At 46.9% G+C, this 22859-nt stretch overlaps 1 protein-coding gene across 1 annotated transcript in view; it reads left to right on the forward strand.

Annotated features, from left to right (window-relative positions):
• The window catches only part of MKLN1 (muskelin 1), a 120679-nt gene extending 113338 nt beyond the window's left edge, over window positions 1-7341 (forward strand). The window contains exons 17-18 of the mRNA XM_075345345.1: window positions 1112-1166; window positions 1937-7341. Coding sequence (XP_075201460.1) covers window positions 1112-1166; window positions 1937-2058 — 177 coding nt within the window. The 3' untranslated portion in view covers window positions 2059-7341. The remainder of the gene's footprint in view (window positions 1-1111; window positions 1167-1936) is intronic.
• Window positions 7342-22859: the final 15518 nt, after the last annotated feature.

Consider the following 22859-nt stretch of genomic DNA (forward strand, 5'->3'; position numbering starts at 1 on the left):
CAGACTCTACATTTCTCGTACGGCGCCCCTGCGCCGCTCGGATGCACTCTTTGTCCTTGTCGCTGGCCAGCGTAAAGGGTCACAGGCTTCCAAATCAACCCTGGCTCGGTGGATCAAGGAGCCAATTATCGAAGCTTACCGTTCGGCTGGGCTTCCGGTTCCCTCAGGGCTGAAGGCCCATTCTACCAGAGCCGTGGGAGCGTCCTGGGCTTTGAGGCACCAGGCTGCGGCTCAACAGGTGTGTCAGGCGGCTACCTGGTCGAGCCTGCACACTTTCACGAAGCACTATCAGGTGCATACCTATGCTGCGGCGGATGCCAGCCTAGGTGGACGAGTCCTTCAGGCGGCGGTTGCCCACCTGTAGGAAAGGGCCGTTTTACGGCTCTTACGAGGTATTATTTTACCCACCCAGGGACTGCTTTTGGACGTCCCAATTGTCTGGGTCTCCCAATAGAGCGAAAAAGAAGGGAATTTTGTTTACTTACCGTAAATTCCTTTTCTTCTAGCTCTAATTGGGAGACCCAGCACCCGCCCCTGTTTTTTTGTGTACACATGTTGTTCATGTTGAATGGTTTCAGTTCTCAGAGTTTCCTTCGGATTGAAGTTAAACCAGTTTATAATTATTTTTTTCCTCCTTCTTGCTTTTGCACCAAAACTGAGCAGCCCGTGGGAGCACGGGGGGTGTATTGGCAGAAGGGGAGGGGCCTAACACTTTTAAGTGTAGTACTTTGTGCGGCCTCCGGAGGCATAGCCTATACACCCAATTGTCTGGGTCTCCCAATTAGAGCTAGAAGAAAAGGAATTTACGGTAAGTAAACAAAATTCCCTTCTTATCGGCTTCTTTCATTGAATCTGTATGCACGGATGTTTATTTGCCAATAGCTTATCGCTGTGAATTAGTTGTCAATCTCCTACCGCTGTCCTAAAACCAGCAAGTTTCTTATGATTGTCTGAACACCTTGGCATCAAATTCTGCAAACTTTGGAAAAAATGTTTAATGATTTACATAGATTTAAGCTGTAATGTGAAATTGTTTTACCTGATCACATGCCAGTGAATAACCAATAACCTTTTTTTTTTTTTTTTTTTTTTTTTTTTTTTTTGTATGCAGTTTCAACTTCTTCCATCTGCACTTTTTAGATCCAACAAGGACTTCACCCCATTGGGTAAGTTTTGTTTTTGGGGGCTTGTCTGCTTTTTTTTTTGGGGGATATCTGCTTTCTTTTGTTGGGGGAACCGTCTGCTTTCTTTTGTTTGGGGGGGGGCGTCTGCTTTCTTTTGGGGGGGGGGCGTCTGCTTTCTTTTGTTTTGGGGGGGCGTCTGCTTTATTTTGTTTGGGGGGGGCGTCTGCTTTATTTTGTTTGGGGGGGGCCGTCTGCTTTCTTTTGTTTGGGGGGGGCCGTCTGCTTTCTTTTGTTTGGGGGGGCCGTCTGCTTTCTTTTGTTTGGGGGGGGGGGCGTCTGCTTTCTTTTGTTTGGGGGGGGGCGTCTGCTTTCTTTTGTTTGGGGGGGGCCGTCTGCTTTCTTTTGTTTGGGGGGGGCCGTCTGCTTTCTTTTGTTTGGGGGGGGGCGTCTGCTTTCTTTTGTTGGGGGGCTGTCTGCTTTCTTTTGTTTGGGGGGGGCCGTCTGCTTTCTTTTGGGGGGGCCGTCTGCTTTCTTAACTACTTGGACACTTCCTTCTAGGCCTTATTTTCAGGGTATGTCTTATTTTTTTTCAAGGAAACTGGGTACAAAATATTTTTAAGTCCCTTTAGAGGACTTAAACCTACGATACTTGATCACTTGTCGCTACATACTGTCTTGTATTAGATTGCAGTAACTAATGAAACTGGTGGGATAGACATTGTTGTGTAGTGATTTTTCAGTTTTTTGTTTTTTCTTGGAGTGTGCTGAAATCTTGCCTTCTTTTTTTTTTTTTTTTTTTTTTTTATGCACAGGGTTTTCGGATGTGGATCACACATACGCTCAAAGGACACAACTGTTTGATACACTTGTCAACTTCTTCCCGGACAGCATGACGCCGCCTAAAGGCAATTTGGTTGATCTGATTACACTGTGAAGAACTCTCTAAAGTGGAGATGGACAAATACTGTTATTTGTTATAGAGTTAATTGGAACTGAAGTTGAAAAGCAACATGTGCACATTATGTAATAGCGAATGCTGGTTTCTCTAGGCTTAGGGTCTTCTCGCTGCTTAAGGTTTAATTTGCAGCAATTGGTTTAAATTTTATTTCTCCCCCCTGTTTTTGAGATACCGAAATATAAGGTAGTCTATTTTCCCTCTTTTTATTTAACTACTAAGTTTTTCTCTCCCCAAAAGTTTTCCTCTAATTAGGGGTAAAATGTTAGCCTTTGTTATTTTTGTTAACAATAAGAGGATAGCCCCCAGTGCTATAATTTTCCTGCATTTACTACAGTAAATAAGGGGGCTTTGGTGTATGTTACAGTAACATATGGGAATGAAGCATAAACACAAAAGGATTACAAGGACGACCTCCTGTACAGCTACTGTATTTTCTGTATAAAGAATGTGAATATAAATATACCTTTTTTTTTTTTTTTTTTAAGGTTTCACAGCCTTTACTTTGAATATAAAATTGTAGGTTGTAAGAAACTTGCGTTATATGCCAAATTTAACAATAGTCATTGTGTAATAATTTGAGTTGCAGAACATAGTGCTTATTTATTCATAAAATATGTATATTGAGCACATAACCTTCCGGTACTTGACTTGGCGCAAAAAGTGGAAGGGCAAGCTGTTGTAATTGCCAGTACAGGGCTTGTAGTCTGCACCTTTTACCCAGAATTCACAAAACTCTGAAGTGCATGAAAAGTATTAAATGCGAAAGCTGCAGTGACAGGTTGCGTGTCAAGGATTTGGCCTCTGGATGTGTAATGGTACCGGACTGGTGAGTTGGGTGTGTACAATCGCTGAGGGAAAGGCACTGTTCAAAGAGGCACTCTTCAGGATACAATGCGGAAATGCGAGAGCCCTCTACAACTTCAGGGTGCTCGATCACTGTGACCTCCTTAGTTACGTTGGGTTTAACCTCCATTCACAGATCTACTTTTCTTATTAGCGTGTTGCTCATTTTTAGAGCTGTCAGCACACAGACCCATGGACTCTAATTCATCAAGCAGTTTCCACCACAATTTTGGTGTAAAGTCATGTAAAAGTGTTGGAACTTTTTTTTTTTTTGCGGCAATCCAGTCAACTTTTTGAAAAGTTGGTGGTGCTATGATGGGGCATTGCCAAGCTTATCATAATTTACTTACACACACACACACACACACACACACACACACACACACACACACACACACACACACACACACACACACTGCAAAGGCCATGAAGTTTCATCTTTTACAATCTGTTGCCCCTACTCATCAAGACCCAATTTTCTTCTTGCTGAGGGTGCGAGTTGGCGTCAGATGCTCTGGTGCACCTCTTAACCAATCAGAAACATCTGTCGTATGCACCTCAACACATCTGCGCCACACCAGATATCTTACTCCAGTTCCAAGATCATGTACATTTCAAGCCCAATGTATCAGACATCTTGCACAAATCCTGTACTCCTGGACACCAGTTGTCTGAAGTTTTTGTTTTTGTTTTTTTAAACGGAGGGTCTGGATTTCTTTTTTTTTTTTTTTTTTTTTTTTATCGACTCTTAGAGGTGGTTCAGGCTTGGGTATCAAGTCTGCAGTCACTATGGATGCAGACTTGTGAATCCTTAGTGTGTACTTTCAGGACTCTCTAGTGTCCAGAGTGGGCGGTCATGTGAATGCCAGTATGCGATTTGCATGTTTCCAGATCAATTCCAACTAGACTTGTCCAAACTCAAACAATTCACTGGTATTGATCAAGGCTGTGCACGCCTAGTTGGCACTTGACCGCATGTATACAGATCACATAATTAGTTATACACCCGGCATCGGAAAATGCACACCGCTCGCACGATGTGAAGGTTCCCAAGTGTGCAGTCATATGGGGTTAGTGGCCTTAGTATGTCCAAATTCTGTTTCTTGGCAGTAGTGGGCCATATCAGTTAGGAGCTGGGGCATCTTATTTTTCACTATTCTTAATACATCATTTTCACCTCCTATGCAGATCATTACTAAGCTTTCGTATATTGTTATGCACACCAATGCAAATATCCAAGTTGAATACAATGTAAATATTTCCACAAATTGGCTATGTAATTAGTTCTAAGAAAAGTATGTGAATTACCTTTGGAATAAATAACACTTACAAAGCAGGCTTGATTTTAGAAAAGTGTAAATGCATAAATCTGAAGTGCTGCTGTTCCTGTTGTCCACTTTACCTTTTATTAGGCTGGTGGTGTACGCAGAAGGATTCTCCACAAAGGCACAAAACATTGATAAATATGACACTGCTCATATGATTCTAGAACATTATGCATTTTATATAATATCTATTGTTTAACAAAAATTCTAAAAGTTCAAAGCTATAAGTATATAGATTAAACAGGTCTACAACTGACCCACTAAGATGTATCAGAGCTGTATTCTTCTATTCTGACTTTCCATGAGAATATTCATATAACGTTTGTTGAAATGGTAAAATCTGATGTTAACGCAAAATCCACATCAGAAATCCATGCTTTTTTTTTTTTTCTTGGCAGTTTCTCTGAACAAAGAAATAACATTACTTTTTTTTTTTTCTTTTTTATTCATGCAACATGTTTGAAAACACTTGCATATGAATAGCAGTGGGGATTTCCAATTATAAGGCTACATGCGCACACTGCTTTTTTTTTTTTTTGCTGCGTTTTTGGTGCGTTTTTGGCTGCAGTTTATTTGTCAGAACTTTGACATCTTACTTCCCAGCAAAGTCTATGAGAAGTCAGATTTTCTATGTGCACATTGCAGTTTGTCAACGTTTTATTTATCAAAAGTTTGTGACAAAAAAAATGCAGCATGTTCATTCTTCCTGCGTTTTTGTCAACATTTGTCACAAAAACGCAGGTTGTGAAAAACGCAGCAAAAACGCACCTATAATTAGAAGCATTTTTTGTGACATTTCCAGGCTCTCTGACAAGGTGCAGTTTTGGCTGCAGTTTGTGAACACAAAAAGACGCAGCGTGCGCTTGTAGCCTAAGTATTCAGATTGTGCACATCCCTATAGAAAATGACGATGTAGAGTATTCCAATGTCATAACTGCACAGAGTAGACATGTAATAAGTGCTGTAAACAGCAAACAAACTAAAGAACAATCACACTTAACTATTTGTGTATATTAGAAAACATTCATAGATTGTGGGTGCACACTTTCTCATTTTATGTTGTAAAATTGGGGTATGAACTACAACTACTGATGGAGAGCAAATCATCTTGAGTTTGCTTCATTTTAATGGCCCAAGATGTCTTGACTGTTTTTAATAAAAAGACGCAAATAAAAGTGCCCAGCATTGCATATAAGGCACGCTTAGATGTATTTTGTTGCTGCATTGTAGCTTTCTATCTGCTACTAAAGCCGTTTTCTTTTGGAATTTTGCTCTGCCTTGAACAGGTATGGAATGCAGCACTGACGTACACTTGTGTTAACTACCATGGAAGTGTGCTTTTCTAAATATCTCCATCGTTTCAGAATGCTTCCAGGGTTTAGGCAATGTTCAGTCCAAAACAAATTTTGCCTGGGCGTACAAAACCTGCGTCATTACAAGAGTTCGGGTACCTTCACACTTAGCGATGCAGCAGCGATCCGACCAGCGATCTGACCTGGTCAGGATCGCTGCTGCATCGCTACATGGTCGCTGGTGAGCTGTCAAACAGGCAGATCTCACCAGCGACCAGTGAACAGCCCCCAGCCAGCTGCTGTACACATCGGGTTAATTAACCCGATGTGTACAGCAGCTACATGTGCAGAGAGCCGGAGCCGGCACTGGCAGCGTGAGAGCTGCAGAGGCTGGTAACTAAGGTAAATATCGGGTAACCACCTTGGTTACCCGATGTTTATCTTGGATACAGCTTACCTCAGCTGTCAGACGCCGGCTCCTGCTCCCTGCTCGCTTCATTTGTCGCTCTCTTGCTGTCACACACAGCGATCTGTGTGTCACAGCAGGAGAGCGGCTTTGAAGAAAACGAACCAGGGCTATGTGTAACGAGCAGCGATCTCGCAGCAGGGGCCAGATCGCTGCTCATTGTCACACACAGCGAGATCGCTAATGAGGTCACTGCTGCGTCACAAAAAGCGTGACTCAGCAGCGATCTCGGCAGCGAGCTCGCTGTGTGTGAAGCACCCCTTCCCCCCGATGGGTATGTTTACTGCACTTGTATGCAGGCCTGAGTTGGTGCATTACTGTCCTTATGACTAGAGGTTCAGCATTGATTGTGCTCAAATTAACCATATCCAAAAATGTTCCTTTGAACCACCATTTCAATTCCATATCGAATTACCGTAACCTACATGTAAGGTTGATTGTAACTGATCTTGGACACATCCAGAGTTAAATTTGATATTTAGGCTATAAGCTTGTCAACTTCCCAATCACTATGAATTGTGAATACTGTACAGGTAAAGAGACTATAATGCACTGATAATTACAATGAAGTGTAACTATATAGTAAATCTATAAGCTGTAATATGGTGCTCACAATGAACGCAAACTTTCCAAGAACACCTGTCATCAGGTCCAAAAGGGCCAGTTTTTAGTGGCTTTAAAGATGAACACACAAAAAAAGGAATACTCAGGGCAACAGCAGGAATAAAATAAGTGTTGGCCACTTCTGATTTGGTGACAGGTCGTCTTTAAGTGATATATGGAAACCATTTCATACGCCATGTAGAAGCACATAAGCGTTTTACATGCCTGGAGTGTATGAATTAGTCTGTTCATGTGTTTGTATGCTGATTGAATAGAAACCATCCACCTTATTTAGTGCCACATTTTTTCAGTGATGAAGATGGTTTCTGCAAGTGATATATAATTAGTGTTCATTTTTACTCAGACTGGCTGTTTTGAGGACAGGATATTTTATAGAAGTATAGATTACTTGAAATTTATACAGATGGAGCAGCATGTAAGAAAGTTGAGCACCGGTTCAAGCTGTCCCTGGCCGTGTTGTAGGATGGGCTGGTGCTGATTGCCGATTATGTAAACCATGCTGTTCCATCTTCTATCAATTGTGATGATTTTACATGTAACTCATGAATCTTGTGTGTTTCACCACTTTGTTAAACTGCTTGGCATTGTACCCTGAACAAATTTATAAATCACCAGATTTCCTTCCAGCTTGTACCAAACCTGTGTTCAAAATAAATGTACATAATTTCCAGAATTTCTCAGTGTATTTCTGTTAATAAAGAAATTGGTTCCTCTCATTGATCATGATTTTCCAAATCTGTCAATAACTATATAGTGAGAATACTATTATTCAGCTATGGATGGTCCACAATGTTAAAGGCGGGTCATAAATTTGGTCTTGTGGTATAGAGTAATGCTAAGTGAGCACTAACGTGCTTGAGTGCTCTTTAGGGTATGTGCGCACGTTGCTTTTTACCTGCTTTTTTGCTGCTTTTTCTTCTGCGCTGTTTAATGCCAAAATGGATGTGTTCTTCTATTCAAGCAAAGTCTATGGGAATTTGGGTTTCTAGTTCACACTATGTTGTTCAAAATGCTGCCTTTTTGTGGCAGAACTTTGGTCAAAAACTCAGCTTTTCAAAGAAGCAACATGTCAATTGTTTTTGCCATTTGGGTTTTGCACTGCAAAGCGGAGTTTTTGACCAAAGTTCTGCCACAAAAAGGCAGCATTTTGAACAACATAGTGTGAACAAGAAACCCAAATTCCCATAGACTTTGCTTGAATAAAAGAACACATCCATTTTGGCATTAAACAGCGCAGAAGAAAAAGCAGCAAAAAAGCAGGTAAAAAGCAACGTGCGCACATACCCTTACTCAAGTTGAGCAGGTTGGACGGGCACGAGTAATGGGTATGATGGAAGTTGGGCAGTTCGGCTCTTCAGCCACATACAGCCACACATAAATAGAGCATTTCCGGGGTAGTTTTGGGTAGGGTTTTTTTTTTTTTTTAATTATTATTGTTACAGAAAGAAACCGGACAAGTTGTGAGGAAAATGCTCAAGTTTCCCACTTCCACTATGCTTGTTACTCAAGATGAGCATCAAAGCATTTCAAATTGCTCGACTCAAGTAACGAGCATCTTAGTATTCACCTATTACTAGTTAATAAATCAAACTTCTCAACTCTGAAATTGCAACACCAAGAAGGAAAAGACGTAATGTTACACAAATCGAGTAAGTAGCAGGTGTCACTAAGATTTGCAAATTAACCCATTTTAACCACCTAGCTCCAATCTGTAGCATGTAGGAGGGATATAAATAGTAGTTGGAAGGCAAATTATTTGTTTTTTGTAACATTAGGGCTTTTTGAGAGATCCTGTGCAGATTAGACATCTATGTATGGAATGGCTATGGCTCTTCTGATTCAAGTGTCTAGTCCTCATAGATATATGAAAACGAGTCTGACAGTTGGGTCAGAAAACCTGCAGCCAGTCTGCTTCGTGCTCTGATGAACATGAATGTTTAAATTACACCTCATTCTGAATAAATCTTGGGGAATGATTGTACGATGCTTCCAATTAATCAACATGCCAATTATCACTACTTGCCATCAGATACATAACTAGCGTCAAACATCTGGAAGGCTGGCCTCAAACTTCTTGCTCAAAGCTTCGGATCTCCTGCGACCACTGAAATTAACCCGTGTCAGCATCAACATGATGCCAAAACCGTTCAGTCACGTAATACGGCACGAAGCAAAAGCTACGTGCTATATCGCTGTTTCCTAAGCTGCCAAGATGTTAGAGTGCCCAAGCAGGCAGTGCGATGATGTCATTGCATCACGCCGCGTTTTAAGGTCTGCCGGAGAAGTAAGGGGAGATGGAGGCTGCAGTGCTGTGAATCAAGATTAGGTGATTATAATCTATACTAGAAGGTGGCCCGATTCTACGCATCGGGTATTCTAGAATTTACGTATTGTGTAGTTCATGTATGATTTTTGTTATATATATATATATATATATAGATGTTGTTGTGTGTAGTTACCAAGTGTTTGTGTAGGGCGCTGTACATGTTCTGGATGTTGTCTGGGTGTGATGGGGGGTGAGAGCGGTGTTGTTTGTGTGTTGCGTTGTTTGTGGAGCGCTGTGTGTCTGTAGCGTTGTGTGTGTGTGGTGTGTTTTGGGGGGAGGTATGTTTTGTACAATGTGCGTGTTGTGCGGTATGTGCGTATATTTGTGTGTGCAGCGTTGTCTGTGTGTGTGGGTGTCTGTGTAGGGCAGTTGTTTGTGGTTCCCAGTGTGTGTGTGGTGTGTTGTGCAGTGCGCGCGCGCATGTGTGTGTGTGTGTTGGGGGGAGGTGTGCACTTCCCATCGTGCTCCATCCCCCATGCAGCGCACTCCCCATCGTGCTCCATCCCGTATGCTGCGCACCCCCCATCGTGCTCCATCTCCCATCCTGCGCACTCCCAAACGTGCTCCATCCGCTATGCTGCGCACTCCCCATCGTGCTCCATCTCCCATGCTGCGCACTCCCAAACGTGCTCCATCCGCCATGCTGCGCACTCCCTATCGTGCTCCATCCCCCATGCTGCGCACTCCCAAACGTGCTCCATCCGCCATGCTGCGCACTCCCTATCGTGCTCCATCTCCCATGCTGCGCACTCCCAAACGTGCTCCATCCGCCATGCTGCGCACTCCCAAACGTGGTCCATCCGCCATGCTGCGCACTCCCAAACGTGCTCCATCCGCCATACTCCGCACTCCCCATTGTGCTGCATCCCCCATGCTGCGCACTCCCAATCGTGCTCCATCCGCCATGCTGCGCACTCCCAAACGTGCTCCATCCCCTATGCTGCGCACCCCCCATCGTGCTCCATCTCCCATCCTGCGCACTCCCAAACGTGCTCCATTCGCCATGCTGCGCACTCCCAAACGTGCTCCATCCGCCATGCTGCGCACTCCCAAATGTGCTCCATCCGCCATGCTGCGCACTCCCCATCGTGCTCCATCCCCCATGCTGCGCACTCCCAAACGTGCTCCATCCGCCATGCTGCGCACTCCCCATCGTGCTCCATCTCCCATGCTGCGCACTCCCAAACGTGCTCCATCCGCCATGCTGCGCATTTCCAAACGTGCTCCATCCGCCATGCTGCGCACTCCCAAACGTGCTCCATCCGCCATGCTGCGCACTCCCAAACGTGCTCCATCCGCCATGCTGCGCACTGCCAAACGTGCTCCATCCGCCATGCTGCGCACTGCCAAACGTGCTCCATCCGCCATGCTGCGCACTCCCAAAGGTGCTCCATCCGCCATGCTGCGCCAGCATCAGCCTCTCTACCTGCAGCATCAGCCTCTCTCCTCCCAGCATCAGCCTCTCTCCTCCCAGCATCAGCCTCTCTCCTCCCAGCATCAGCCTCTCTCCTCCCAGCATCAGCCTCTCTCCTCCCAGCATCAGCCTCTCTCCTCCCAGCATCAGCCTCTCTCCTCCCAGCATCAGCCTCTCTCCTCCCAGCATCAGCCTCTCTGTCCCCAGCATCAGCCTCTCTGTCCCCAGCATCAGCCTCTCTGTCCCCAGCATCAGCCTCTCTGTCCCCAGCATCAGCCTCTCTGTCCCCAGCATCAGCCTCTCTGTCCCCAGCATCAGCCTCTCTGTCCCCAGCATCAGCCTCTCTGTCCCCAGCATCAGCCTCTCTGTCCCCAGCATCAGCCTCCCTGTCCCCAGCATCAGCCTCTCTGTCCCCAGCATCAGCCTCTCTGTCCCCAGCATCAGCCTCTCTGTCCCCAGCATCAGCCTCCCTGTCCCCAGCATCAGCCTCTCTGTCCTCAGCATCAGCTTCTGTCCCCAGCATCAGCCTCTCCGTCTCCAGCATCAGCCTCTCTCCTCTCAGCCTCCTCCAGCACGCCGTGCTCCTCTGCCGACACTCACAGATCCGATCGCATACACTCACACACACCCGATCGCATACACTCACACACACCCGATCGCATACACTCACACACACCCGATCGCATACACCCACCCGATCGCATACACTCACACACACACCCACACACACACACACACCCGATCGCATACACTCACACACACCCGATCGCATACACTCACACACAAAGACACACACACTGACGATATTGCACATACGCGCTGATACTCACAACATCCGGGGATATCACATGCTTCTGGCCATGTGATCCCCCGGCAGGTCCTGGAAGCTCACAACAGCACAGTATCGCCGCCGAGAAGCAAGCGATATCCCAGGATGTTGTGAGTATGTGGATGCGATGTGATGTGTGAGGTGTGTGTGAGTGTGATCTGATTTGTGTGTGTGTGTGTGCTGTTATGTGTGTGTATGTTCCGCAGCTGCAGGACCTTGATGTGTGGATGTGATGTGATGTGTGTGTGAGGTGTGTGTGAGAGTGAGTGTGAGCCGGTGTACACTGGTAACTATGATACACATCGGGTAACTAAGGGACCTTAGTTACCCGATGTTTATAATGGTTACCAGCTTTCACGGCCTCCGTCAATATCCCAGCATCGCAAAGTTATGTCTGGCGCTGCTGGGATCCTGACGGAGCCGGTGTAGAAGCAAGCGATATCCCAGGATGTTGTGAGGTGTGTGTGAGAGTGAGAGTGAGTGTGAGTGTGAGAGTGAGTGTGATCTGATGTGTGTACTCACCTGGGAATCGGAGCTCCGTGTCAGTTGGGCCAGAGCGAGCGTGCATTGCGTGAGGGGGGCGGGGCCTGCAGAGAGTCGGGGCGAGAGGGCAATCCGTGTGGGGGGGCGGGGCCATGGCGAGCCCAGCGGCCAATCAGCTTTGTGTCACCGTAAGGACACAATTTCGGAGCAAGACAGACAGACAGACAGACAGACGCAATTATATATATAGATTGCTCTATAAAGTCGTCTCTAAACTACAGAAAATATTCAAAATGATTCTACTTAATGCAAAATTATTGAAGTCACAAATACATTATTAATATATAACATATCAATAACAAAGGAATATAGGACTTAGCACCAGCTATGGCCCAAACACCCATTGCCCAGAATAGACGCTTTTCACTGATATAAAATCGTAAAGTATAAGATCAGCCGCTCAGCACTGATCAGTGAGGCTTGTAGAATGACAACATGATGATAGGAAAACTGCAGCTGCCATGTAAACCCCAACACACAAAACAGGGCACATATGGGACGCGCACAGGGCACGCACAGGGCTCGCACAGGGCACGCACTCTCCTCTCAGCCTCCTCCAGCACGCCGTGCTCCTCTGCCGACACTCACAGATCCGATCGCATACACTCACACACCCACACACACCCACCCGATCGCATACACTCACACACACCCACACACACACACCCGATCGCATACACTCACACACAAAGACACACACACTGACGATATCGCACATACGCGCTGATACTCACAACATCCGGGGATATCACATGCTTCTGGCCATGTGATCCCCCGGCAGGTCCTGGAAGCTCACAACAGCACAGTATCGCCGCCGAGAAGCAAGCGATATCCCAGGATGTTGTGAGTATGTGGATGCGATGTGATGTGTGAGGTGTGTGTGAGTGTGATCTGATTTGTGTGTGTATGTGTGTGTTTGTGTGTGTGCTGTTATGTGTGTGTATGTTCCGCAGCTGCAGGACCTTGATGTGTGGATGCGATGCGATGTGATGTGTGTGTGAGGTGTGTGTGAGAGTGAGTGTGAGCCGGTGTACACTGGTAACTATGATACACATCGGGTAACTAAGGGACCTTAGTTACCCGATGTGTATAATGGTTACCAGCTTTCACGGCCTCCGTCAAGATCCCAGCATCGCAAGGTTATGTCTGGCGCTGCTGGGATCCTGACGGAGCCGGTGTAGAAGCAAGCGATATCCCAGGATGTTGTGATGTGTGAGGTGTGTGTGAGAGTGAGTGTGATGTGTGAGGTGTGTGTGTGTACTCACCTGGGAATCGGGGCTCCGTGTCAGTTGGGCCAGAGCGAGCGTGCATTGCGTGAGGGGGGCGGGGCTTGCAGAGAGCCGGGGCGAGAGGCCAATCCGTGTGGGGGGGCGGGGCCATGGCGAGCCCAGCGGCCAATCAGCTTTGTGTCACCGTAAGGACACAATTTCGGAGCATGACAGACAGACAGAATAAGGCAATTATATATATATAGATTGTGTTATATATACACATACAATTTACACATTACACACACTTTTTTGTGACGGCCATCATACTATATGGAGAGGAATAGAGGCCATAATGAAGTATGTGGGAGCCATCACTCTAGAAATTAGGGGAAGTGGAAGCCATAAAATGTGAGGTTGTGGGGGGCCATCATACCATATATTGGGATAAATGGTGGCCATATTGAAGTATATAAGAGGCTGTAGGACCCATCATAGTGTATACATAGGGAGCTGTGCGTGACATTTACCCCTTTATGACATTTGACATATACTAGGTCAAAAAAAAAAATCACACCCCTGCTTTTGATGCAAGATTGCACTTGGAATCCACATCAATGACAGCTGATTGAATTAGCCATCATGTGCCTTTAACAGCCACAGGTGGATCGGCATTCTGCCTATAGCAGTTAACTGGTTGAATTCGGCTGTCAATCTGACAGTAGCGTTTGACAAGTGCCAGTAGAGGGGGTCAGGCATTGGTGTTCCCATGACGTGATCCCTGATAGGTTGCCATGTTAGTCAAGGGTCTATCGATGATCCCCGTGTCTGTCATTACAAGTCATTCATAGGTGATCGTGATTTCTCCTTTAGGCTGTTTTCACACATCCGGTTTTTGCAGTGCGTCTCAATCTGGCTCAAAAATCTATGATACGGGAAAAACCGGATCCGTTGCATAAGTTTTTTTCCATGCGGCCCGTCCGTTTTTTGACGGATGCGGCTTGATACTGAGCATGCGCAGTGCAAAAAACTGCATCCGGCATCCATAGGCTTGCATTGTAAATTGCGCCAGATCCGGCGCAATGCGTTTTTTTCGCCGCACAAAAAAAATGTGCCAGGCAACGTTTCATCCGACCGCCGCATGGGCTAAATATGCCGCGTACAGCAAAAACCGGACGCAACGCAAGGCCATGCGGCACTATACGGCGCTAATGCAAGTCTATGCGGTAAAAAAATGCAACCGGCGGCAATAAAAAAGGTTGTGTTTTTTCTGCAAAGCGCCGTATTGTGCCGCTCAGCAAAAAAACGGATGTGTGAAAGCAGCCTTACAGGGAAATGCCCATGCACTGCTGTCTATAGTAATTAGATGATCGCAGCTTCTAGATCCTTAGGGGAACTATTAAATACAATAAAATTGGAAACGTTCATATCTCCCCCCTGCCCCTTTTTTTTACACCAATAGAAATAAAGCAATTAAGAAACAACTTAAAAATACGCATTTGGTATTGCTGTTCATAAAAGTCCGATCTATCAAAAAATTTAAAAAATCTAATCTGTAAACTGTGTAGTGAGGGGAAAAAAAAATCAAACCGTTAAATACAAAAAATACAATTTTTTTTTTTTGAGTGCCGCAACATTCCAATAAGAGGTGATCATAACCGCGTATCCACCCAAAAATTATATTGGTAAAAATTTCTGCTCTGGGCACAAAAAATAAGTCCTCGCATAGCTCCATATCCCTAAAAATGTAAATGGTTCAGGTCACAGAAAATGGTGACACAAGCCAAAAACAATTTCAGCACTTAATAGAAACAAAAAAAACCCCCACACCTAAAAACTGTTTGGTGTTTGTATAATTGTACTGACCTGGTGAATTATTTCAACCCACATGGAATATTGTTTCCCTCTTTCCAGTGTATCACATGATAAAATGAATCGTGTCATTCCAAATTACAACTTGTCCTGTAAAAAAAAAAACAAGCTGTCATATATCTGTTGACAGAACACTAAAAAAACAATTTGGCTCTTGGAAGAAGGGGAGGAAAAAACAAAAACTGAAAATCACAAGGTTGAGAAGGGGTTAAAACTATATTAGAAGTGTGGGTAATAAAGTATTAGGGTATGGGGGTAGCATATAGTATATAGTCATAGTATATAGGGAGAAGGAGCTCATAATAAAAGTATATAACAGGCTTTGAGGGCCATCATACTATTTGTAAGAAGTGGGGACATAATACAGTATATGAGAAGTTGTGGGGGACCATATATAATTTATGAAATTTAGGGCTCCTGATAAGTCTTTGGCTTTATGATATTTTTTTTTTTGTTTCTATGGTAGCAAATGTTACATCACATGGAAGCTTTGTGTCAAATATATGATTTAACATTTTGTGTTTGCTTATGGCAATGGTGTTCTATGCACGCGGGAAAACAAAATGGCGGAGTCTAATGCGATATTCACAACAATTGAGCAGAGGAGTAATAAAATTCTTGTTTTTGAAAGGAAAGTCTGCAAAGGATATTCACGATGATATGTCGCAGACATTGGGGGAATCGATGCCCTTCATATTCTGCTGTATAGAACTGGGTTGCCAAATTTTATAACTGGCCACTTCAGCACCAATGATGAACGCCCTGGACGACCAAGAATGGTTGTTGTTCCGGAGATGATCTATACTGTGCACAACCTCATACTGGAGAATTGATGAATTTCATCTAAAGCAATAGCAGACATAATGGTGATTTTCCAGTCGCCACGACAGTGCCACCAGAGAAAGATAGGTCCGCCCCTCATTCTGAAACCCACTAAAATGAAAGGGCGGCACCTCTCCCATGCATCAGTTCGGTTTCCTGTCCCAGGATGGGAGACCCAGAAGTGCTGTGGCGGCGCCACAGTGAAGGGCGGCATTAGGTTGGGGATCCTTTGTGTTTAAATCCGGGGCCTCAGCTTCCTTTTTTTTTTTCTTTTAACTATTATTTTGTTTTTTGGGACCAGGTCTGTGTCCTGCTGGGTGTATAGCCTTAGTGGTTGTATACGCCAGTCATAAGCCAGGTCTGTATCCTGCTCGAGCTATGACTCGGCAGTTGTATACGCTGGCCTCCGGGTCTGTGTCCTTCCGGGGTGGAGGTTCCAGCAGTTGCATGCGCCGGAATCTTGTGCTGGATCTGTGTCCTGTGGGGCTGAGCACCCCTACAGTGGTATACGTCGTCACATGCCAGGTCTGTGTCCTGCTCGGGCGTTTGCCCCTGCAGTTGTATACGCTGGCCTCAGAGTCTGTGTCCTGCCAGGGTGGAGATCCCGGCAGCTGTATACGCTGGTACTGTTTGGTATACACTGGTTGGGTATTCAGTGACATGCTAGGCTGTGTCCTGCTTAAGGCGTATCCCCCTGCAGTTGTATTCACTGGCCTCCAGGTCTGTGTCCTGTAGGGACCATCAGGATTCCGGCTGTTGACCCGCCGGTTTTGCTTTTTTGACTGTCCCGTAGCCGGAGCAGCTGCGGTTGTTTCACTAGCGCCTCTGACGCCAGTAGCTTACCGAGTCAGGGATTCCAAGTATGGAAGCGGCGATCTCTGGCCACGCCGCGGACTTCTGGGTCCTGACAGGAGATGTCGTCGGACCGGAAGCCGCCTCTGCACATGTGCAGGAACGCGCAAGATGGCACTGCCCATTGCCCACCGCTTCTGCATGGTGGTAGCATTCCTTCCCTGTACCAACTCAGGCCTTACCTGGTGGAAAAACTCAGAGCAGCGAATTCATGCAGGTGCTCTCGGCCCATACCTCCCGCCTCAACCTGATGCGGTCTGTCATGGTGGTGAGTGGCGGTTTACTTCCCGGCTTTCTCTCGGTTTGTCCCAAGCATTGCTGGGCCTCTGGGCGGACTCTCACTCAGCGCCTCTGTTGCCTGCACGCCCTTCTACTGATCAGGGGCCTCCTGGCTATCTGGTTTCAGTTCTGGTAGCCAGCCCTTGTAAAGATACGGGTGAATTTCTGCCGCAGGCAACGATGGCTCCTCCAGCTTCAGTTAATGGCGGCATCCCAGACTCTGGCTGGCTGTCTGCCTGCTTCTGGCGTGGGGCAGATATTCGGGATATTTCCATTCTTTGAAAATGGAAGCTGTCCTTCAGTAAGAACCTCCTCAGGGGCCTATTCTGTTTTTCAGTAGTGGATTCTTCGGAGCCCACGGTTGCCCGGCTCTTTGGCAGTCTGAGGCTTCTTCACTTCAGCCTCACGGCCCTCAGAATAGGGCGACTGCTCGCCTCCCGGCTCTGTCCACTTGGCTCTGCTCCCCCGCACCGCTTGCCTCTGGTGGTTCAGTTAAGCCATACCATAAGGGATACGAGGAATGCAGACTCCTTTTTTTTGCCCTTGGGGCTGTGGGGCTTCCTATTCAGGGTGGATTGGTCTTATTGCTTCTCGGCTTTGGCCTCCCTACTCGCCCCCAGCTTCGAAACCTCTGGACCAACTGGTGCTTCTAAGCTTGGGCCTAGTGCCGCAGTTAGATACCTTGTGGCTATAATGTGCCTGATACCTATGATGTTCCTACTGCCTCTGCTGTGCCTCTGCGTGGCCTACTGCGTCTGCTGTGCCTAGTGCTATTACTCTGGCTGGAGCCTCTGCTGTACCTAGTGCCTAGGCTGTGCCTAGAGCACATGAGGTGACTAGTGCCTATGATGAGCCTGGTGCTTATGGTCGGCCTAGTACCAATACGGGGCCTGGTGCTTCTGTAAGGGCCTGTGCCTTTGCTGTACCTAGGTGCCTATGTGGTGCCTAGTGCCTATGGTGTGCCTAGTGCCTGTGATGCACCTTGTGCCTCTGATGTGCCTATCTCCTCTTGTGCTGTGACTAGCCTCAGTTTTGTACCAGTGCCTGTTTCTGAGCTTGTGCCTCGTACTTCAGGCCTATGCCTAGCGCCTCTGTGCCTGGTGCCCCTGTGCCTAGGGCCTCTGTGCCGGTGCCTAGGGTCTCTGTGCCTGTGGCCTTTTGAGTCAGTGCTTGTGGCCTTTTGAGCCTGTGCCTAGCGCCCCTGAGCTGGGGCCTCAAGCCTCTGGACTTGGGCTAGCGCCTTGAGGAGGCCTGATGTCTTAAGCTGAGCCTGTCGCCTTGGGCTGTGGCCTAGGCGGCTCTGGGTTTGTGCTTGACTGCTCTTTGCTGGTGCTTGGTGACTCTGAGATGCCTGGCACATCTGAGGTCTATTCCTAGTGCCTTCTGGGCGTGTTGCCTGACGCCTTCTGGGCGTGTTGCCTGACGCCTTCTGGCCGTGTTGCCTGGCGCCTTCTGGGCTGGTTGCCTGGCGCCTCCTGTGGTTGTTGTCAGGCGCTTCCTGGCCTTGTGCCTGGCACCTTTTGTGATTGTACTCAGCGCCTCTATGTTGGGGCTTAGCGTCACTAATCTTACTTGACGCCTCCCGGCCGGCGCCTTTGGCATTCCTTGCACTGTTGGTAGCCTTATGCCTTACCCATTGGTGGCTTCACGTGTCCAGGCAAAATTTTTACAGACATGTCTTGCAATAAAAAATAAATTTTTTTTGGCCAGAGTTTTGGTTGGTATTTTTGGGGGAGGGATTTTTGGCTCTTCTTGCAACCACTGCCAGCACACTCGCCTGTGGGCCATGTAGATTGGGGGACTGGAGTCCCTTGTACCCGGGGGTTGTTTCACATTCGTGGTACTGTGCCCAAGGGGATCAGCTCTTTTCGCTTTTCCTCGGTTAGCAGGCCCCATGTTGGTTGGATCCATTGGGTGCCGAAGTAGGGTTTCCCCTTCTTTTTCTGGGGGTGTGTGCAGTCATTCACCCTAATGAAGGTCACGGCCATCCACATCAGGGGCACGTCCGAGGGAATGATTCGGGCTATCCTGGTCGCAAGCCCCCCCGACCCGGGCAACCTTGCTTCCCTTTTCGGGGGTCTGTCGGGGCAGCTTCGGGAACACAGTTTCTTCTCTCCAGAAGGCTCTCCTCTGGGTTCAGGCCTCCATCTGATGGCCGGGTATGGTGGAGGGACGGTTGGACATCAAGGTTTTTCCTCACCATGTTCCACTCTTTCGGTGGTGAACATCCTTCTACTCCTGGGTTCTCAGAGTATGGGGAATCTTCTGTCTTCTACGGGTAGGGCCGGTTTCAGGCAGTTCTGGTCTACCTCAGCACAGTCTGCCCTCGGGGTTGTTGGCAGTTCAAGAGGGCAAATCAGCATTGGCAGCACTGTGCAGTGGCTGGTTGGTAGTATTGGATGGGTTTGCAGTGTCCTTCCTGTGGTCACCTCACCAGCTTCCACTTACTCTTTTTTTTTTTTTTTTTTTTTCCCCCTCTTGGGGGTTGGTTTGTGCATTGACTGCTCTTAATGCTCCTTCTGCCCTCTCCTCAGTTCCCTACCCCTCAAGGTGGCTCCTGCTTGTGCTGTCCTGGGGCCCGGGTGTTAGTGTCCTGCGGCTCTCTCTCACCGCCAGGCTCTCGGATTGCTAGGACCAGCCTCATATGGCCATTGTCCCTTGCCGCATGTAGCATGGGACTTCCATGTTGGAGGAATTGTCTTCCCTCCTTCTGTCCCTATCCCCCAGTCCCTGTGGAGGACTCGTTCTTCCTTGGGTTTTAGGAGGGCTCTTTTTTTGCGTCTCTGGTTCTGGATTCCAGGGGATCATGTGTGGCCTTGTTGTTTCCACGTTCTACGGTTGGGCTTTCAGCATCCAGAGGGTCTGTTCCTAGTTGGTTCTGGTGTGGCCCATGGTACATTGGTGTTTCGGGCTTTTATGGGATGCTCTACTGGTTCTGGCACCCTCCTTGGCTGCCCTTGCAGATATGCTTTGGCTCACTTGCGTGGGACCTGGTCTCTTTGACCTCGTTGTTTTACGTTCTACCGGCTGGCTCTTCTGCCACGTCTCCTATGTTCACTAGCAGGGTTCTGCAGGCTCTGGTCCCTCCCTAAAGGTCTTTTCTTTCGACTCTCTGGTGGTGCTGTCGTGGCGATGGGAAAAAAATCTAGATTACTTACTGGTAATTGTTTTTTCCAGAGCCACGACAGCGCCACTGCTTCCCACCCTTTTTTGCCTTGCGCTCTCAGTTTTTGCCTTCACGAGTGGGTGTGACCGTGGGGTTTGGATTAATCTTGCCTTGTCTAGTACTCCCCTCTGTGCTCTGTAACTTAAGTGATGCATGGGAGATGTCACCCTATTATATTAGTGGGTTTCCTGTCCAGAATGAGGAGCGGACCGATCTCTCTCTGGTGGCGCTAGAAAAAACAATTACCAGTAAATAATCCTAGATTTTTCCTTGAATGTGTTTGTGTCAATATCCATGAAAATTTGAAATGAGGAAGCGATCTGGAAAGTGGGTCCCCAAATGTTTGACAAACAGATCAGAGAAACATGCGAGTGAAAACTTCCCGGGCCATTTGTCAGCGTTTCCGGACTGTAAAAAATTTCCTGGATCGACTGGTCACTATAGATGAGACATGGATTTATCTGTATGACCCTGTAAACAAGGAACAGTCAAAAGAGAGGAAGCACAGTGGTTCTCGTCCAAATAAGTTCAGTTTGGAAAAATCTGCCACCAAGGTGATGGTGTCTGTGTTCTGGGATAAGGAGGGATTGCTGCTAGTGGACTACCTTCAAAAGGGTTTCACCATCAATGCAAGTTATTACATTAAACTTTTGGACAAATTGAAGGCAGCTCTAAAGGCCAAAAGGTGCGGCAAGCTGTCCAAAGGAATCTTGTTCCTGCAAGACAACGCCTCTGCTCACACTGCACAAGCGACCTGCAAAATTGGCAGAGGTGGGTTTCTAGCTGGTTGACCACACACCTTATTCACCAGATCTACAGTAGCTCCCGCCAACTATCATCTGTTTCCTTTCCAAACCTGAAGAAACCCCTTAAGGGTACCAAATTTCACACCATTTCTGATGCCATGGCTTCTACAGATGCCTGGTTTGAGGCACAACCGAAATCCTTTTTGCTAGGCTTACAGATCTTTGAATACCAATGTAAGAAGTGTTTGCATCAGTGCAGAGTATGTGGAATAAATGTAAAGTTTCATCATCCTCTCTCGTTTCTTTCTGGGTAAAGCCAAAAACTTATCAGCAGCCCCTCGTGTGTGTGTGTGTGTGTGTGTATGTATGTATGTATGTATGTATGTATGTATGTATAATGAGCGAGGGAGATGGGAGCGTTGAATATAGTATGAAATTGTGTGAGACAGTGTATTGGGAGCTGTGGGGGACATAATACTGTATATAGGAAGTGTAAGGACTATAAAACTGTATATAGACAGCTGTAGGGCTCATTCAGTGTATAGAGAGCTTTGGGGACTTTCAAACAGTGTATAAGGAGCTGTGGGGACCATTATACAGTAAATAGGGAGCTGTAGGGACAATCATACTATACAGTATGTAGGGATCTGTGAGGTCATTATACAGTATATAGAGGTACTCAAGTCATTATATTAAATGGGTGCATTATTAGTTTTGATTCAAAAAAAGGAGGGGAGCCAGCACTGCTTATGAGTGGCATGCAACAATGAGAGAAAAGTGTAATATTCACAAATGCATTCCTACTGTAACAATTCAATGAGATTTTTTTTTTACAAATAATTGATCAATGATTTGAGCCCCCCTGCCCCGTCACGGCAAATCTCTATAGGGGGGTCCCTACACTATATTTATAATTTATATACGTACCATAAGGTCTCGTGTAATGCGCAGGACCATATAAGAACACCACCTACCTGAGAAATGTCAGAACCGCTCCCATGCTGCAAGGACTGACAACTGCGAGTAAAAGGGCAGCTCAGGTGCCAGTGTGTGGAGCAGAACACACACACCAGCACAATGTCAGGACTGGCCCCCACAGTGCCAGACCAGCAAACATGGATGAAGGGCGGAACAGCCCCAGGCAGGTGGTGCTTAAGTAATAAAGCCTATGGAACAGGGGGTTGAGGCTGTATGTGAACAGGCACCAACGTAAATTTTGATGGCAACAGAAGGAATTTGCAAACCACATTGGGCGTGCACGGCAAGGTGGCGGTCAAGCACCGACCAGCTAAACGCAAAAAAGGAGGGGAGCCAGCACTGCTTATGAGTGGCATGCAACAATGAGAAAATAAAAGTGTAATATTCACAAATTCATTCCTACTGTAACAAGTCAATGAGATTTTTTGCAAATAATTGATCAATAACTTGAGCCCCCCTGCCCCGTCACGGCAAATCTCTATAGGGGGGTCCCTGCACTATATTTATAATTTATATACGTACCATAAGGTCTCGTGTAATGCGCAACACCATATCTAGAGATGGACGAATCAGTCGCGGTTCGGCTCGAGGTCGGTTCGCCGAACGGAGCTCCCGTTCGAGTTCGGTTCGTCGAACGTTCGACGAACCGAACTCGAACCAATAGGCTATAATGGGAGGCAATCACAAACACATAAAAATGCATTATAAATGTACACATACAGTTGATAAACATTGCCATAACACTTACCGGTCCCCGCGATCCCTCCTGCACTCTGTCTCCTGCCGCTATTCCAACCAATGATCGCTGAATCCTCCCGGTGACCGGAACTGCCAGCAGAGATGCAGGACCTATCGTGACGTCAAAATAGCCATGTGACCATTCACGTGGCTATTATCTCATTGGCTACAGACTGGTCACATGACTATGACGCGTCATGTAGGACCTGCGAGTGCATCTCTCCGGTACACGGTGCACATTTGTGTATCGCCGTGTACCGGCGACATGCTCTAGCACACGGTCGACTCCCCGTTCCGTTAGGGACCGGCTGACACAGCCGGTCATTAACGGAGATCACCGTTGCCATAGCAACGCAGTTAGCGGTGACGTCACCGCTAACCGCGGCTCCGGGAGCACCGTTGCTATGGTAACGCGTCTGTCAGCGTTACCGCTAGCAGCACTGATCATTCACGG

The sequence above is a fragment of the Anomaloglossus baeobatrachus genome, chromosome 4 (assembly GCF_048569485.1).
Source record: "Anomaloglossus baeobatrachus isolate aAnoBae1 chromosome 4, aAnoBae1.hap1, whole genome shotgun sequence".
In the NCBI taxonomy this organism is placed as follows: domain Eukaryota; kingdom Metazoa; phylum Chordata; class Amphibia; order Anura; family Aromobatidae; genus Anomaloglossus; species Anomaloglossus baeobatrachus.